Genomic DNA, 20,628 nt, shown 5'->3' on the forward strand with positions numbered 1-20,628 from the left:
TTGTCTGCATATTAAAATTAAAAAGCATAAGAGATACTCTCATACATTCTGTCATAAAAAAAAAAAGAGATACCCAACTCAGAGGTGAGGACGGGGAATTAAGATTTAGGGTAAGTTTGAAAACTTTAAAAGTAGTATTTTTAAGTTTTTGACTTGTGAAAAATAATAGTATTAATGTTTGGTGTAACTTTTAAAATTAAATTGCAGTTTTCTAAAAATTTATTTAAGAGTTTATAAAAAAGTTAAAAAAAATAATTTCTCTTATAATTTTACTATTTTTTATCACATTTTTATAAAATAGGTACTTTTAAAACTAAAAAATCAAATATAAAATAAATTATTTATAAACTACTTTTAATATATATTTATTATTTAAGCTATTTTTTTTAAAAGAACTCAATTAAGTAGTTTATCCAAATTCAGCGTTAACTAGACAGGAGCAGAGTTACATATAAAAAAAAGGGACAATCACCTCTTTTAATTTTAATTTTTTACATGTAAATTAGATGTAAATTTCAATTTACTCTCTTTTTAAATTTTATTTTAATTTTATTTTATTGTGTAATATTTTTTACTCTCCTATAACATTTTATCTAGTTTCGTCCGTCAGTTAGACTAATCACTGTTCAGTGTTCACTGCTGCAATGTTACTGTGCCTAATACGTGTTCGTTATGCGACCACACTTTTGACATACACCAACAGTATAATAATGCTGCCATTGGGAAAATGCTTTTGACATCTTCCGTAACAGTGCTTTTTGATTATTTTGTCCACAATGATTCTACAATTTAAAATCTTTTATAAATTAAAAATTAAAAAATCTTTACTACTTTTATTTTCTTCTATAAAAGACTTAAAACTTTATATATATATATCATTTTACAAAAGTTCGTATAAATACATGTAAACAAACAAAGAAAATCGCATCCCAATAAAATCAAACGTAACACTGTAATTAACTTTTATTTTACTTTATTTTATTTTTATATTATATTAACTATTAAATTAACTTCTATGTGTATGTATAAATATATTCAAGTAACATCATTTACGCGCGTGCACACATACATATATAAAGCAACCATTTTTAAATTTAAAATGTATTTATTCAAATCGATCTATAACATAAGAATACATATACCTATTAAATAATATATAATTTAATTATTCTATTAGTTTTTATAATATATAATTTTATAAATATAATTAAACTTTTATATTTTTTAATTAAATTTTTATATTACTTTTAATTTTATAATAATTTTTTTTAATATAAAAAATATTAGAATTAGTTAAATATTTTTTTATAAACTAAAAATATTACAATTAAAAATCTAATTAAATCTTTGATCACATATTTTTTGTGAAAAATATTTTTTTTAATATGAGAAATATCTAATTACAAATTAAAAGTAGTATCAAAATTTAACTAAAAAAGTATAAAAATATAAAAATCTAATTATAAATTTAATAAAATTATAGAAACCAAAAAAATAATTACATCATAATATATTTACCTATTAAACATTCATCAACTCATAGCTAAATAAATTAATGTGTGAAAAATATATGATTTTGTAAAGAGAAGCGATAATATTTTAAAAAATGTCTAATAATAATAAATTTAATTTTAATATACTATTCATAATGTTATATTTATAAAAAAATTTATATTAATTATGTAGATAATTATTAAAAAAATAGATATGTAAAATATTTTATATTGTTGTAAGTCAAAATGATACTCATACTAAAATTTAACAAGTACTAATACTAGAGAAATAATGATATAAAGTTTACTATTTAACCTAATATTCATAATTTTACATATGTAACCTCTATAATTATATATTTATCAAATCTAAATTATCTATTTATTTCAGTAATATAATTAAAAACTTAAAATAAAAAATATATTAAGAAAAGTAAATTATATGTCTCTTTAATTCCTAAACTATGACCTCACGCATTTTCGAATAAAAATACTGGATAATTATGTATCTTATAGTTAAATCAACGTTAACAAAGTTGTTATCTATTATAATATATTAAAGAAGAGTTTAAAGTAGTGTTAAGGTGAATAAATGGTTTATATAAAATTGTCATATTTTTTATTGTAATAATATAAAAAATATATCTATCTTAAAATTATATTTATACTATTATAAAAAATAGCATCTATATAAAATTAATGTAATATTAATCTCATAATTTCACATACTAAATTATTTAGTTCAAAAAGAAAATATAGTATAAAATTATTAAGTGGTCTAAATTCTAATATTACATATCTTATCTTATTTGAGAAATATATCTTATTTTATATAAAAAGTTATTTATGTATTTATCTATCTATTAATTTATTATAATGTATAAAAAAATTAAATAATAACACAATAAACTCTTGGCATATTACATAACTTTTAATATTGCTATATAAATATTTGTGAAATTATTATTTTATAATTTTTCTATCATCACATTACTTTTTATTCTTTTTATATAGTATTTATAATCTTACCTTTTAATAATCTTTTTATACTCTTGATTTCTATGTAGAATATCTATGTCTTTAATCACAATATTATTTTTCCTTAATATATAAACATCAATTATTTAATAAAATTTAATTCATTCTTTCTTTCTTTTTATTTTCATTTCTATTCACGTTTATTATATACAAATCAACATTTATTTCATATTTTTTTATCTCCTAGTTATCATAAAATCTCATGTCTCTCGCTCTTTTTCTTTTATTTTTACTAATGTTTTAAAAAGCTATTAACAAAATTTGATCGATCACCACAATTTTTTATTTTAGTTAGTTTGCTAAATATTTGCTTATTATATATTAGGTGATAAATTCTTAAAATATTATAATGTATAATGTTCTTATAATATTTTAAATTTTCTTTTTTCTTTTATCTAGTTATGTTTATCAATTATGTATTATTTTTGTTATTTATATATCATTTTTTTAATATTATTGAGTTATAATAATAATATTAACAATATATGATACCATAATTCATAAAACAATAGATGTCACTTTTAATTATTAAAATATTTTATTTATCTTTACATTACATTCATTATTACATTATTACAGTATATCAGTTAAATTTGATATATATATATATATATATATATATATATATATATGGGGAGTTAATAAATTTAGTTTATAATGTGTACAATAGAAATAAAATTAAAATTAACATCAAATGATAAATAAATAATTAATTTTTAATAATTAAATAAGAATTAACAACAATTATGTAAATCCAAAAAATAGAATTTTTTTCCCCATCTGATGTGATTGCCTTCTCGCCCAATTTCTTCCTCTCTCACTGGTGCTACGCCGCCGTTGCAGATACAAGCTGCCGTCTTCTATAACTCATGCCAACGTGCGCATGTACAATTACACAGTTTGCGTCATTTTTGCAGTCCTACATCACGCCAGTAGTGAAGCCCGTCTCCCGCATCGACAGTTCTCCCTCTCAACATCGTCATTCGAGACGTATGTTGCGTCAGTCGCGCAGCCCAACACTGCCATAGCTGCTGCCGCCTTCAACGAGTTTGCCTCTGTTGAGTCTGCAGCGGAATTTTGACTTCTAATAGCTACAAAGTAATATGAAATTGAACACTACTCACAATAATACACTCGCTATATAATTACTAAAGAGAAAAGGAAATAGAATAAAATAATAATAATATGAAGAGAAGATGTGAATGTAATTGTTATTGTTGATGATGATTGAATTGAAATTCTACAAACGTTTATATAGTGGTTATATGCTATAATTTCAATGGATAGAAACAAAACTTTCCTATAATAACTCTTAGCCTTCCTTTTCTTAGCCTTCCTTTTCTTTCTCTCTCCCTCACAATTCTCCACCTCGTTCACAATTTGAAATCTATGCAAATTTTGGACGATCAAAGAATTGTATTCGTATTCGGTTGCATCATTTGACAATGACTGCCTAACATGGAACAATATTGAGTAATTTCAAACAGTGTTGGAACTTGCTTCCTGACACCACTTTAGTCAACATGTCAGCGGAATTTTCATCCGTGTGTACTTTTACAAGAGAAATGTCACCTTTCTCCATAACATCACGCACGAAGTGATATCTAACATCAATATGCTTGGTACGAGCATGATGAACCTGATTGTTAGCCAAATGAATTGCACTTTGACTATCACAATTCAGATCCACGCAATCTTGCTTCAACCCCAAATCATCTAGAAGACCTCTTAGCCACAATGCTTCTTTCACCCCTTCTGCTACTGCCATGTACTCAGCTTCTGTATTAGATAGTGCCACTGTAGCTTGTAACATCGATCGCCAACTAACTGGAGCACCTTGTATTTTATATACATAACCAGTCGTAGAACGTCTTCTATCTAGATCACCAGCATAATCAGAATCAACAAAGCCGCTGATTTGACATGATTTTCCACTAAAGCATAAACCTGTGTCAATGGTGCCCTTCAAGTATCTTAATATCCACTTGACTGCTTCCCAGTGTGCCTTACCCGGGTTTGCCATGAATCTGCTAACAACACTGACTGCCTGTGAAATATCTGGGCGTGTACATACCATAGCATACATTAGGCTACCGACTGCACTAGCATAAGGTACATTTTCCATGTAAGCCTTATCCTCTGCTGTTGTGGGAGATTGTTTACCAGAGAGCCTAAAATGTGGAGCCAACGGCGTTACCACCGATTTAGCATTTTTCATTTCAAACCTTTCAATGACGCGCTCAATGTATCCTCTTTGGCTCAAGAACAATTTTTGGCTTGATCTCTCTCTTTTAATTTCCATGCCTAATATCTTTCGTGCAGCACCCAAGTCTTTTGTTTCAAATTCTTTACCAAGTTGAACCTTTAACATATCTATCTCTACCTTGCTCTTAGAGGCAATAAGCATGTCATCCACATATAATAGAAGATAGATATAATCACCTCCAGGAAGCTTACAAATGTATACACAACAATCATAATTACTTCTGGAAAAACCTTGTTTTAACATAAAGGAGTCAAATCGCTTATACCATTGCCGAGGAGATTGTTTCAATCCATATAACGATTTCCTCAAGCGACATACCTGACTTTCTTTACCCTCAACCTTGAAACCCTCAGGTTGATACATGTAGATTTCTTCTTCTAAGTCACCGTGCAAGAATGCAGTCTTCACGTCTAGTTGTTCCAACTCAAAATCACCATGAGCGACAAGACTTAAAAGCACCCGTATGGAAGTGTGTTTCACCACTGGAGAAAATATCTCATTGTAATCAACACCTTCTTTCTGTGCAAATCCCTTTGCTACTAACCTAGCTTTGAATCTTGTACCATCTGACTTAGTAGGATCTTCTTTTCTTTTATACACCCACTTACAACCAATTGCAGTCTTTCCCACGGGCAATGGGACCACATCCCATGTCTTGTTCTTATGAAGAGATTGCATCTCTTCCTCCATAGCGACAAACCAACTCTCTCTATCTTTGTCTTTGATAGCTTGTTTGAAGGTGACCGGCTCATCATCCTCCACTGAGAGTGCATAATCTACCAAGTTTAGCTGCCCATAATGTCTCAAAGGCTTGTCTGACCCGAACTTCTGAACAAATTTATAATTCCTCTTTGGTCTAGTAGATGCCAAAGAATCCTGCTGCTGCTGTTGTAATGCATGTGCATTTTCTCGCTGAATTTCCTCATGATCAAGTTCATCTTCTGCGTCATCTCGAGTAGCATTAGGATGCTCCACCTGAACATTATTAGAATCTATTTGTTGGTATTTAGACTCTATCTCCACCACTTGAGTATTTGAAGTTTTTCCAACATCACCATCATCTGACACCACATCTTTAGACAAAGCTACCATAGATCGTTCATCAAAGGTAACATCCCTGCTAATTACAAACTTAGAATCATTTACACTCCAAAGGCGATAGCCTTGAACCCCTCTTGGATACCCCAAAAAGATTGCCTTCTTAGCTCTATCATCAAGCTTATTATCTTTGACATGATAATAGGCTGTGCATCCAAAGACTCTGAGTTTCTCGTAATCTGCATGTTCCCCTGACCATACCTTATAAGGTGTGTTTCCATCTAGAGAAGAATGTGGGGATCGATTCACTATGTAGCAAGCTGTAGCAACCGATTCTGCCCACCATTCTCTGCCTAACCCGGAATTAGAGCGCATACACCTTGCCTTCTCAAGTAGCGTACGATTCATTCGTTCGGCGACTCCATTCTGTTGTGGTGTCTCTCTAACTGTCCAGTGTCTTGTAATGCCTTCTCGGTCACAAAACTTCTTGAAAGCCCCATCCGTGTACTCTGTGCCATTATCAGATCGTAGAGTTTTCAGCTTCCTACCTGTTTGGTTTTCAACCATTGCTCTCCATCGCTTAAAAGTATCGAATACCTCATTCTTATGTTTGAGGAAGTAAATCCAAACATACCTGGAATAATCATCAACAAAAGTAACAAAATACCTGGAACCACCCTTGGAAGTAACTTTAGCCGGGCCCCAAACATCAGTATGCACGTAGTCTAACAACCCTCTGCTTTTATGCTTGCTTGTAGAAAACTTCACCCTATGTGCCTTTCCATACACACAATGCTCACAAAATTCCATTTGTGGTTTCTTCATATTCTTCAGCAAACCTTGTCCACAAAGCAATGATAGACCTTTTTCTGACATATGTCCAAGCCGCATGTGCCATATTCTCGTGCAATCTGTTTGATCTCTACTTCCACCGATTCCAACTGCTAACTCACCTATAACTGTTGTCCCCAAAAGAGAATAAAGATTACCGTGACGAACTCCTTTCATCACTACCAAAGAACCACGAACAACTTTCAGTACTCCATTTTTCGCAACTATTTTGCAACCATTTTTCTCCAACAAACCTATGGAGATCAGATTTTTCCGCAAGTCTGGAATATGTCTCACATCCTTTAAGGTTCTTACGACACCATCATGCATCTTGATTCTTACAGTACCCAACCCCACAGTTTTACAAGCATGATCATTGCCCATTAAAACTGTGCCACCATTTATGCTTTCATAGGTAGTAAACCACTTCCTATTTGGACACATATGGTGAAAGGCTCCTGAATCAAGAATCCACTTATCGAAGATTTCATAAGATTGTTCTGTCACAGAGTAACAATATTCCTCATCATTTGAGACGTAGCTTGCTTCTTGCTTTTCTTTTGGGTTGTCGTTGTTCTGTCTCTTGAAAGTTATCTTCTTATTTGGACAATTTGCTTTGAAATGTCCAGCCTCACCACATTTAAAGCATGTTCTCTCCGCGTGAGGTCTAGATTTTGTCCTAAACTTTCCACGCTTATTACCTTTTCCTCTTTCATTAGTCCTTCCTCTAGCCGCGAACAATCCTTGTGCTTGATCATTATACTCTCTTCCATTTGAAGATGACATTACACTTGTAGCAACCTTACGTAGATCATCTGCTAAAAGTGATGCCCTCGTCTCATCCATGGTCAGAGTGTCACCCACCAGCATCAATGTCTGCACCAGATTTTCATAGGACTTCGGTAATGAAAGTAACAATATGAGTGCCTGGTCTTCATCATCAACCTTCACATCTATATCCTTTAAGTTTGATATGATCCTGTCGAACTTATTGATATATTCTCAGATTGAGGTGCCTTCCTCCATCTTGCATGTATACAATTTGGATTTTAAGTAGATCCTGTTAGTTAGAGTCTTCGTCATGAAGTTACTCTCTAACTTTAACCAGACGCCTGCTGCAGTTGCTTCTTCGTTCACCAAGAAAGCAACATCCCTCTCAAGGCATAAGATTATTGCAGCCCGTGCCTCAAGATCTAATTCTTCCCAATCCTCATCTTCCATTCATTCCGGCTTTTTCTCTTTTCCTGCTAGTGCCTTGTGTAACTTTTGTGATATAAGCAGATTTTTCATCTGCATCCTCCAATAGGAAAAATCATTTTTCCCATTGAACTTCTCGATTTCATATTTGCCTACTTTGACATTACTACTAGTAGAAGCCATTATATTCAAAATTGAATTTTACCACTCAAATAATGAATAATATAATGTTGGCTCTGATACCAATTGTTGAGTCTGCAGCGGAATTTTGACTTCTAATAGCTACAAAGTAATATGAAATTGAACACTACTCACAATAATACACTCGCTATATAATTACTAAAGAGAAAAGGAAATAGAATAAAATAATAATAATATGAAGAGAAGATGTGAATGTAATTGTTATTGTTGATGATGATTGAATTGAAATTCTACAAACGTTTATATAGTGGTTATATGCTATAATTTCAATGGATAGAAACAAAACTTTCCTATAATAACTCTTAGCCTTCCTTTTCTTAGCCTTCCTTTTCTTTCTCTCTCCCTCACAGCCTCCCCCTATATAGGTATAGGTTCAAGACCAACGCAGGATAGCACAACAATAATTGTGCAAGCAATTAGTTTAGTCCATAATGTTCTCGTTTTTGTACATACAAACGTAGTCTATTTTTAAAATGGCCTTTCTTGCGACATCAATTTAGCTTTCTTGGATTTTTCTTTCCTTACGTATTCAAGATATATATATCAACAGACGAATTTAGTTATTGGATGTTCAATTCACTAGGTATGTAGATGGTTATTTTAATTTTTAATTGGATGGTTATTTTGTTTTATTCATTTTAAGTATATACAATTAATAAATGCTGAATGGTCGGATGATTATTTTAATAACTACGTGGATGATTGTTTGATGGCCAGTGAGAGAGCTTCTAACGCCGAAAAGGTGAGATGATTGATGAGGATGGGATAGCAGAACGTTGAAGGAGATGGTGTTTGGATAAATTATATTGGAAGAGAGAGTGTTTGAATAAATTCTATTGGTAAATTAGGGTTTGCATGTTTAATATTTTGAATAACTTTTTGAATTTTTTTTCCTTGTATTGGACCAAATTTAAAAGGGGGGTGCTAGGTAAACAATGACTATCTTAAATAACATGAATAACCAATCAAATAAAAATACACTATACATCTAAATTATTCATCTAAATCTTAATATTAAATAATCATCCGTGCACCTAATAAAATGAACATCTAATATATTTATTACTCACATTATTTAGTATTTTCATTGTCTAGTATACTTTTCCAATTTTTCAATTTAAAATTCATTATACACATGGGAAAGAATTTTCATTGCCTCCCTATCATAAATTCCTTGGAACATTAAAAATGAAATGATTTTAGGGTTTAAATCTAGTTATAATTATTAGAATTTTGTCGTGTTATATGAGCAGGGGCACCCCACTCCATGCCTTCCCCTTGCCCACTTTCTTTTCATATAAAGAGCCCTTCCCAAATGCTCACCAATCAGCAGTAATTAGCACCCTATTTAAATCATCAATATATAATTAGCAGTTTAGCACACTAATAAATGCCATTAAACAAACCTTGCTTGCTACATACACGATGAGCCGCCATAGGAACCCAGCACAAACTTGCCCTCCCACTAATCAACTCCCCTATGGCTATGGCTATGTACCATCACCACCAGCAGCCACGCCTCCAACTTGGTCATCATCCCCTTCCCACTCCGGCACCATGCGCTACAGGGGCACGCGTCTCCGAAGTGGGAAGTGGGTGTCGGAGATAAGGTTACCACGTACCACAAAGCGCATTTGGCTGGGGACATACGCAACGCCTGAGATGGCTGCTGCTGCTTACGATGCTGCTACTCTTGCACTGAGGGGCCCCGAAGCCCATCTCAACTTCCCCAATTTCATACTCTCTTACCCTATTCCTGCTTCATTCTCCGATGCTGATATTCGCGCTGCCGCTGCCGTCGCCGCCTCCTTCGTCGATCAGTATAGGACTACCACCGAGGCGCCACCAGCGATTACTACTTCTGCTGCTGCTGATGCCTATTCCTACAACAGTTGTATCGGACAAGGAGAAGGGATGATAGGAGATTATTTTGATGAGGATGAGCTGTTGAATATGCCGAGTGTGATCCAAGACATGGCCAGAGGACTGCAGATTAGCCCCCCAAGGATGCCTTCTTTCTACTCCGATGATTCCTCCGATGACATTTATTCGGACCTGTATACCCTTTGGTAAAAATAACTCCACACCACACCAGAGGATCGGATGAGGATATAATAATTATTATCAGAATATTATGTTGCATGCTAATAATTGTAAATCGGCATCAGCATAAACTACATGGTGCCTATTAGCAGAGTGTGAGTGTGTGTGTGTTTCTAGGTCTTGGGGGGTCTCTTTCACGGTGCACCTTCTCAGGTGAAGATTGCTTTCTATCCAAAGAAGCTAATAATTTGAAGATCAGACTTGGGCATGAAGAGATTATTATATCTTACGGAACCAGCCCTTTTAATGTCTTTCTCCCTTGTCTCATCTCTAAGCTTCTATTTAATATTATAATATAATATAGTAATATGTCACATGGAACTACCTCTTCTGCCAGTGGTATTAGTCCATAGTGAATTTGTGTAATATTTATATATGAATGACTACACCTTTGGTATTTCCTTTCTTGTATCTCTGATCTGCTGTGGACCCAAACACAAACTAATGTTTGCTTCCTTATATATCTTGATATGAATCCTCTCATTCAAGACTCATCAAATTCACCTGCAAGCTAAGCTAAGTATTATCTAGACGCACACACAGACATCACATATATATAGCTATAATTTTAGAAGAATTCAGATCAATAACACATACATGTCTAATGTCTTAATTTTATGCATCTATCTTGATTGTTAGAAGAATTATAATAGATGATATGCATGATTGAAGATTCATCAAAGTAAACAATAATGTGCATATGTGATCAATTTGTACTACAAAGTCACTTGGATTGCTTTAGTAGTATTGAAGGATTTGCATTATATGTGTGAGGTAGTATGGTCTTCATGAATTTAAATTCCATTGTTCACATCTGACCTGCAACACCAAGCAAGCATTTAAAGAGAAGAAAAATAATGGATTCAAACCAAACTAACTACGCATCTATATCTTGATTTTATGCATCTATGTGAGATAAGAAAAATGACAACTTAAACCACATATTTCCAGCATTTAATTGAAAAGCTGTGAAATGATAACGAATTCATACTAACTGACGCATCTCTTATTATTTAATAATTTAATGCATATATCTCGATTAGAAGAACGATAAGCTCCTTCTGATGATGATGATAGGAGTACGATTAAATTGAAGATTCATAAAAAATATGATGAATTCAAACAAATAACACATCATCATCTCTTCACTTTGTACAACTATATATCGATCTCAGAAGTACATCACCAATATTAAGGAATCAGTGAAATAATAAGTTGAACCAAAAAAAAAATGAATCTCTTAGATATCTAGTTTTATGCATCTGCTATCTCAGATTTAAAATAAATGATAAGTTTCTTCTTTTCCCCCGAGTTCAAGCGAGACTTTCTTGGTATTAAACTAGCTTCGTTTTCTTGAGATTATTTCAGGTTTGTTGTTATTGCAAGACATTCTCGAGTCCTATATATAGATATAGAGAGAGAGAGAGAGAGATAGATGAATTTCATGTCGATATATAGCCTGATATAGATACAGTGCACTTATATGGATAAGCACCTATAAAGAAAGTAAAGGTTTCTACTCTGTTGATACGTTTTGAATTCAACAAAACCTTGACCAATGACCAAAGAATTATGAATTAAAATATATATGATACAAGATTCGTCAAGATAGACTAGCTAGACGACAAATTGACAATCACAATCCCTTTCTTTTTCGTGTATATGTAATTTATTAGATTTATTTTTATCCAATAAGTATATATTAAAATATAAATATATATTTAAAAAATTAAATTATACACATATTTATACATAAATATATATCGACTAATCTTAGTATATGTAATATTTTTACTTTTTATCTCTTAGAACATTCGCAGCAGACAATAATAACTAATATTTTTTTCGTAAATTCCAAAATAAATGTTATTCACAAGAGTTAAGAATTAAAATCCTTTCAATTAATATAAATAGACCCAGTACTTGTAATTTATTGGGGGTGCTTTATGTTGAATAAAATTGAAACATGGATTAAGCCAATATAGAATCCCAATGGACATGATGCAAAGTTTGTGGCCACGGTTGTTATTGGCAAGATGCTGATATTGTTGATCAAACGTAGGGGCGCGTGCTATCCCTTTTTGCTAATTGTAAAAGTCATATATATATAAACCCAATTAGGATAAGGATGAAATGTTGGGGACTTATGTTCTGCCAGTCTGTTTTCTGTTTAAAGAGAGGATGAATGTCCTCAGATGATCTATGGTTCTTTCCCAGTCCAAGAAAAATGGAAGATGATCATTATTGCTATGCACTTTGTTGTATAGAAGAGAAGTACAGCAAGTAACTGCCAAAACAAAATGTGATGTTACAGCTAGTGAGTAGTGAGTATAACTAAACTTACCGAAAATTTTTAAATGTACCGTTATACTGATGTAACAGTAATTTTTAACTGTTGATCTTAATTATATATATTATATATATTTTTTATAATTAAGATCAACGGTTAAAGATCCCTGAAACATCGGTACTAGAACACTCTTGAAAATTTTCCTAAACTTTATTTCATTAATATAACTTATAATTCTTCAATCCACTGGAAATTTATTGGTGTAATTTTAATATGAAAATTGAAGAAAGGAATAAGTGTAATAAAGGAACCTGTCTAAGTAATAAGGACTTGACAGGGGATACTGCTCATTTTTCGGCTATGGAAAGATTCGGTTCATTATTGCACTGATAAGAAACTCCACCACAAAGGCCAAAACTGTTCTTAAAGTTGCTACACACTTACTTACAACCTATAACTAGATGAAAAACGAGACGCTCCTGTATATTTATAGTAGTAGGTTTTACCGAATTTAAAATATACTAGGTTTACTATATATGTTTCTCAAGTAAATTAAAGTAATGCTCATCCCTTTTGTTTTTCTTTCCATAAAGTTCTTCCTGCTTCTCCCTTGTCACTACATATTTGGGAAGTAGGTTTATTATTCAAGCTGTTAATTCTGCCTTCTAAAAGAGAGTCTTATTTAGTGTTTGTCTATTTGACATTTTAGTAGTGGCAATCTGGCATGATGACGGTAACGAATTGTTTCATAATGCTGTGGTACAAACTACAAATGCAGTGAAATTTTGCAAGAAGCAAGAAAATCTCACTAGTACATATCTAGTTAGGATCCTTTACCGATCTCAACAAAACGAATTTAAATTCTCTAAATTTTAGATTTTACTTAAAAAAATAGAGTAAATACCCTTTCCGACCCCCTGAACATTTTAAAGTGGGACATATCGCACCTTTATTATCCAGAAATCTCTGCCCGATCCTCAACCAACGACATAAGTGAACGAATCGACCCCTGTGACCGATTGCTAACAGGTTACCTGGTTGACGTGTCAGGTGGATGCTGAGGTGTCAACTGAATGTGCCACGTGTAAGTAAAATTTGTTGCAGGGACTCAAAACCCCCTCCCTGCAACTCAAACGACGTCGTTATGTTGGGTTAATATTCCCCCATTCTTGAATGATTGAAAAAGGTTTAGGGTTTGCATCTTTTGGCTATCTGAGAGGACCTGCAACGGTGGACATGGCAAGTGCAAATTCTGGTGCTTCATGGAGTCGCGAGAAAAGATGCGGTGGGGGTGACGAGAGTTGGGGCAGTGAAATGAGTGCCGATGGAAGCATTCTGGAAGGAGCGTCGAGAAGGATGAAGAAGAAATTTGTTTCTCCAGTGTGCAATTGCGAATCATACGCCATTTTGTTCGAATCTGGAACTTCAAAAAACTCTAGGAGGCTTTTCTTTGGTTGTTCCTATTTTAAGGTAAATTTTTTGGAAATCATTTTTGTTTGGGTTGCTGCGTTATTTTGGTAACTTGTTGGAGCTGAACAGTATGCATGTTTGATGTAGAACAACAGAGGACATTGCAGATACTTTGCCTGGCTAGATGAGTATGTTGCCTCTTTTTGTATTGATGAGGTGGTACAAGAGGTAGTATCGGACCCAACGAAAAAGATGGAAGAAAGAATTGCAGAGATAGAGAAGAAGATGGATGAGGTCAAAAGCGATGAGATTAACAGTGGTGCTCTTAGCAGATGGAAAGTGTTTGGGTTGATCTTGTTGGGCATTGTAATAGGAAAGGGATGTAGTATAGTAACAGCTGCATAATGTTAATATGCCTTTGACATTGTAAATTTAGTGTTTTGTAATAGATTCAATGTCTGGATGTAGTGAAAGAAAAGAATGTGAAATTATAATGAACTATGTTTCTGGATTAATAGAGTTTGATTAGTCAGTTATGAGTATTTTCTGCATTTCATGATTTATGTGTAATTGATTGACAGAATCATGGTAAACCAAATTGAAACCATAGTAAAAATGCAACCTTTTCACAAGGGTGAAGCATTGTCATTTCACAAATCCAAGCCATGTGAGGCAAAGTTTCCGTCTTGGTAACACAGAAGGTACACCAGACAAAGTTTACAAAATAAAACTCACACACTATGTGAGTCCAAGTAGTTTTCCAAAAAAATATGTCCCAAAACATATGCAGTTTTCAGAATTCTGGTGCAGCAACAAAAAAAATATAAATAGCAAGACAAACAGTTAAGTCTTATATTCTAAAATTCCTAGTTAACTAAGTCTGCTTAGGTGGCCTAAAATTTGAGGTTGGAATGAACTTCAATAAGTCTGAAGAGGTTCCTCCACTTGATGCAGCAACTGTTTCCTTGGTGATGGCCTCAAGATTTTCTACTGCAGATGCTGGTTGGTGGCTTGTTTGTGGAGACAGAGGACCTGGTGGCCTAAAGGTCTTCAGCTTGGGCCTGAGTCTGGCACTTGGCTGGGCTGGTGGTGCAGGCCTTGTCTGGGCTGGTTCACCTTGAGATTGCTATTCAACAACATCCAAAATAATCCAGTTAGTAAGAAAAAAAATGAGTAAACAACTTAGACTGCATAGTATACTATAACATATACCACTGGAGGGGCAGATTGAGAAATTGGCATTTCCTCTTGTGGAGCATGTGGCCTCTTGGGCATCTTTTTCTTATGCTTCTTTAGCTTAGCCTATTCGAGGAGTACACAATAATATGGCAAACCATTTAGCAACAAACATACACACAACCAATGAAGCTAGTAAACCTAAAGAACAAAAAGCATAGCAAAGTAAAATTCAGATATCTAACCCTAATTTCCTGTAAAGTAGGGTTCGGCCTCTGATGCATGGGTTTGTTCTGAGATTGGCCAGAAGTACCACCCTGAACAATGAGTTAAGAGTTCAATTAACTTTGGTAGTATTCCATGGCTGCAGAAAGAAAACCATATTGTGGAAAAAATTATTCCATACCTTGTTAGTTCTCCTCCTCTTTGGTTGCCAGTTAGGATTTTTAGGTGCTCCCTTACATGTTTTGAAGTAGTGGCCAGCCTCTCCGCGTTTGCTACAGGTAACTTGGAAGGTCCTTCTAACCTTGCTGCCATCAGTTGGAGCTAGAGGGGTAGCTGATTCCTTTCTCCTCTTAATTGGTCTACCAACAGGTTTCACTATTTTTGGTGGATCTGCCTTCAGTTGGTCAGTTGGTTCCCAAAACTCCTCATTGGGTACAGGATTGATATAGATGTCATATGTCTTCCTTATTGCCTCCATAGTGAGAAATGGAGACACGAAGTCTTCAGCTGCTTTTACCCTCACTCTGGATATGGCTGCAACAGCATGAACACAAGGTACACCTACATTACAGAATTTAGCAATTATAACATCTGTCATATCTCAACAACATTGCCAAAAAAAATTGAAACTGATTGATATGCTTTCACCTAACCTGTGAGCTGCCATAAGTTACATGTGCATGTTTGATTTTTCAGGTTAACCCCCAGCTTGTGTGTATTTCTGGATACCTCAAACACAACCCTGTCATTGTCACCACACCATTGAGCATTCCACTTGTGACTTTCTGGCTTAATCCATTTGTCTAATTTCATTTGTTGTACTGGAGCCAGCTTTCTTTTATATGCCCGTAGGATCCTCTTGTGTCTAGCCATTTTGTTCATAATATGAACCCATAACTCCTCACACAATGTCAGGATTGGTTTCTCCTTAGCCTCCACAATCACTGCATTCCAAGACTCACACGTATTGTTTGTTACAGCAGCGTTCTTAGGATAGTGACTGAAAAAAGCGCTACACCATACCTTAGGGTCAAACTTACTCATGTACTCCCAAGAACCATTACTCACAGTTTTCAACCTATCCATAGCAGCTTTGAACTGAACTGGAGTTGTGCTCCTAGCTGCTTCCCAAACACAACCCTTAACATGTTTGTCCCTAAACCTCTTTTCACAGTTTTTCCACATATGCAGCACACAGTTCCTATGAAATGCATTTGGCATCACCTCTTGGACTGCCCAAACAAGACCCTGCAGTATATGATATCACACATTTAATCTAACAGAAAACTCAACAATACATGATGCTAGCTAGTAATTATGAAACTTACTTTCTGTTGATCAGACATCAAATGCCATCCAAAGAGCATGCTTGACCCGAAATCCTCCTGAAGGCAGGTCAGAAACCATTTCCAATTATCAATGTTCTCAACCCTGGTTACACCAAATGCGATCACAAATACATGATTATTTGCATCCTGGGTCACTGCAGAAAGCAATTGGCCTCCATAGTAACCCTTCAGAAAACACCCATCCAAACCGATGAGAGGCCTGCACCCATTCTTGAAGCCTTTTTTGCAAGCATCAAAACTGATATACAATCTTTGAAACAAGTTTGGCCCTTGTGGTTGGGGCAAGGTGTTTATATGTGCTGTGCTCCCGGGATTGCTTTTGTGTATCTCATTCAGATAGTCCCTAAGCTTCCCAAATTGAGCCCCTTCACTGCCCAACGCAGTCTCCCTAACTTGCTTTATTGCTCGTGTAATCATCTTTCGATTCAGTTGAACATTATAGTCTTCTTTCATATGCTGCATTGCCTCCCTAGGTGTCAACTTTGGTTGCGTTTTTAGTCTTAGCCCCAATTTCTCAGCCACTCATTTTTTATCAGCAAGGTTTCTGCCATAATCCCGGCCACATGTGTGCTCATTGTGGAATGTTTTGACCTCAAAAGACTTGGTAACCGAGTTCTTCGACACAAAAATCAGCCAAGGATAATCTTCCTCAGCACAGGCTGCTCTAACTCTCCCCGGCTCATTTTTTAGGTACATGCAATCCCTTCCATCTTGCACAAAGACATCCTTAAGTGCCTTTTTAAATTGCTCCATAGTTACAAACTGTATCCCTAGTCTAAACTGCACCTCTCCAAATGTTTTGCCCTCATTAAAATCTGGCTCAGAAGGGCCCCTCTCATCATCAGATGAAACTGGAGTCACAAAACCCTCAGACTCATACTCATAAACAATATCATCACCATCAAGGAATTCCTCACCAGCCTGACTTGCAACCCCCTTTTGCCCCACATTTTCCTCACTAGCTGGGCCTTCCATATTACCCAGATCCGGCCCAACACAGCCTCCACTACCTGGGCCTTGGCCCAACCATGAATCTCCACTGCTTGGCCCACTTTTCCTTTCTGTATTCAGAACATGCTTCATCATCCTCTTACCAGTATATCTCCTGGAAGCCCTTCTCTTTGCGATGGTGTTAGGTGAGCAAGACTTCCCATTTTTTTCTTTTTAGTTTGTACATCAACAACCTCCTCAGAACTGTCAGTTTCATACCCAGGAGGAGGGGGCTTGTAAGCTTCATCTTCAGCACTCTCGTATGAATCATAGGAGGAGGAAGAAGATTTTGAAGAATCTGTCACCGCCAAGACATCCTCATCTTCAGATACCCATTCCTCCTCCACAGACTCATCGTCAGTTACATCAGGGATATCCACTCCATGCTCAAAGTAAAGGTGGAACTCCTTCAGATTATGTCTCATAGTGAAGTCGCGCATATTGTTGATCTCCTTATCACCATAGAGCACATGCAGACCATCCTCGAACTCAATAACAGTTGGGTCGTGCCAGTAGATTTGTTTGTATGTCAAGTACCCCAAACCCTTGAAAAGTTCCTCCAAATCCTTCTTGTTTACGAAATCAATATCCATTGGAGGAAACTTCTCTACCTTCCCGTCTAAGTAATGTAGCTTACCATTAGCTCTAACAAGCTTTCCGCCATGGTTAAACACAGGGATCACAAACACAGACATCTACAACATTTAAAAATAATTTTACCGTAATGCACAATAATGCCACCAACATTATCATCACTATAACCACTACATACAAATTTCATTACCCGGATTACTCACTACATTTATCAACCACTAGCATTATCAAACCCTAACTAAAAACAGTGTTTCTTCTTAACCACTTTATCCATTAATCATACTAATCATCTCGACGGTAAAGCTCCTCACATCACACCCCGCATAGACATGCATGGAAAACAACTACATTCTTAACTAACACAATGTGAAAAACGAAGAACTGAACTAACCTTTTACTGCCGTCTCACACAGTGAACGTCTATGCCCTGCACACGTTCGTCGCAGATTCGATTATCCCACACTTCCGTTCTAGCGTCGTGCAAAGGTTCTGGAGGAAAACAATGGTGGAAGATGAAATGTTAGGGCTTTTTAGTGAATGAATGAAAAGAAGAGGGAGATTACAGTAAATGTACTTCGAAAGTGAGGGGGAATATTAACCCAACACAACGACGCCGTTTGAGTTGCAAGGAGGGGGTTTTGAGTCCCTGCAACAAATTTTACTTACACGTGGCACATTCAGTTGACACCTCAGTATCCACCTGACACGTCAACCAGGTAACCTGTTAGCAACCGGTCACAGGGGTCGATTCGTTCACTTATGTCGTTGGTTGAGGATCGGATAGAAATTTCTGGATAATAAAAATGCGATATGTCCCACTTTAAAATGTTCAGGGACCGAAAATGATATTTATCGAAAAAATATAATATAATATCTTATTTTTAAATATTTTTTTATTTTTTTATCTTACCTATAAAATAAATAATAAATTTAAGACTACTACCTACTCGGTAACTCAAGACTGGACCAATAATGTAGGTCCACACCAAAAGAAGAAAAGACAAAAATCACAATCATAAATAATTAACTTTTTGTATATAATTATTAAAACATATTGATGTGATATTCTTTATATAGCGAAGGCAGGTGATGACTCTCCACTAGAGCATTATGGATGTGGCCTATGTTTATTTCCATTGAAAATCATATTCGTCCCCCATGATAGAAACTCTGTGCCCAATTATGCATGCGATGACTTGTTAATAAGTTTATAATAGCTTTAATTTCTCAGTTTAAGCGGTGGACATCCAAAGACACAGTGCGTGCAATATGTACTATTAAGAAGTTTATCTAGTGTTAGAGTATATCAGAGATAATACGTCAACCAAAAAAAAGTTAAAAAAATATAAGAGGTATTGATATATTTTAAATCGTTACGGTTACCAAATAAATTAATGAAAATTTGAAATAACGTAACTGAATTCTCAACAATAAAATAATAATAATGATTGTTTTAACAATGTTTTAAATTTAATTTTGATAAATCTGATAATCAATAATCATGTATTAGTTACATGTATTTTTTGTGGCTCATACTTCTTTAACCAATTATATATTAATGGTTAGATCTTTGTCTATAGAACAAATGTGCTTATTAATTTACTTTTCTATTATGATATAGTTTAAAAATAAAGTAATGTGCAGTATTACTAAGCAATGAGAAATTAGAAATAATGGTAACTTCTTTAGTTTCATAAACTATAGGATAATTTACATTAACAAATTAATTTAACATTAAATTTATGTAGATATTTTAAATGAAAATTGACTATGCGTCTATCCTAAATATAGCATTGTTTTTGGAATATGTGCTAGATCCTTAAATAAATCTAATTAATCAAGCCGATTCGATTTATTTGTAAAGATAACACATGATAAATTGAATCACCTAATTCAAATTTAGTATTTAAAATAAAAAAATAATTTTAAAAATATTGACTAATATTTACTGAAAAAATTTATTTGTGACCTAGTTGAACTCATAAAAGAAAAAAAAAGGATCCAAGAGATTAATTTTTTAAAAAAATTTCTTGAGAATCAGTAATTTTTAGTGTTTTTTGTTATTATTTAACTAATACAAATATTAAATTATAATTTTATTAATTTATATATGTAAATTTTGAAAAATGTGAATATAAATTATATTAATTTATAGATATAAATTATATATTTTTATGTAAAATATTTATAAATATAGATGTAAATTATTATTAACTAAATACTAATAACAAATAATAATATTTGTTAATCATATAACATTATTTATATTTTTAACATAGATATAACACACTACCGCAAGGATTTGAGAGTTGAGATTCCTTCTTTCCAAAATCAACAAAGCTAATTAATTAACAAGAATTGATACAAAGCCCTAGGACACATGCATGACCAGCAAAATATCAAAGATATTAACCATAATTAAGGAAA

The 20,628-nt window shown here is 33.9% G+C and overlaps 2 protein-coding genes across 2 annotated transcripts; one reads left to right on the forward strand and one right to left on the reverse strand.

Annotated features, from left to right (window-relative positions):
- Nucleotides 1-8,745: 8,745 nt before the first annotated feature.
- On the forward strand, nucleotides 8,746-10,578 carry LOC112711684 (ethylene-responsive transcription factor ERF027-like). The gene has a single exon (XM_025764392.3). It carries the CDS (start codon nucleotides 9,490-9,492, stop codon nucleotides 10,135-10,137), a length of 648 nt encoding a protein of 215 aa, XP_025620177.1. The 5' UTR covers nucleotides 8,746-9,489; the 3' UTR covers nucleotides 10,138-10,578.
- Nucleotides 10,579-14,741: 4,163 nt separating this feature from the next.
- Nucleotides 14,742-17,079, reverse strand: LOC112709493 (uncharacterized). Its single transcript, XM_025761377.1, has 6 exons — nucleotides 16,597-17,079; nucleotides 15,922-16,516; nucleotides 15,450-15,829; nucleotides 15,289-15,360; nucleotides 15,080-15,169; nucleotides 14,742-14,993 (listed from the first exon to the last, which is right to left on the reverse strand). The coding sequence occupies exons 1-6, from the start codon at nucleotides 17,077-17,079 to the stop codon at nucleotides 14,742-14,744; spliced, it is 1,872 nt and encodes a 623-aa protein (XP_025617162.1).
- Nucleotides 17,080-20,628: the final 3,549 nt, after the last annotated feature.

The sequence above is a fragment of the Arachis hypogaea genome, chromosome 9, assembly GCF_003086295.3.
Source record: "Arachis hypogaea cultivar Tifrunner chromosome 9, arahy.Tifrunner.gnm2.J5K5, whole genome shotgun sequence".
Lineage (NCBI taxonomy): Eukaryota > Viridiplantae > Streptophyta > Magnoliopsida > Fabales > Fabaceae > Arachis > Arachis hypogaea.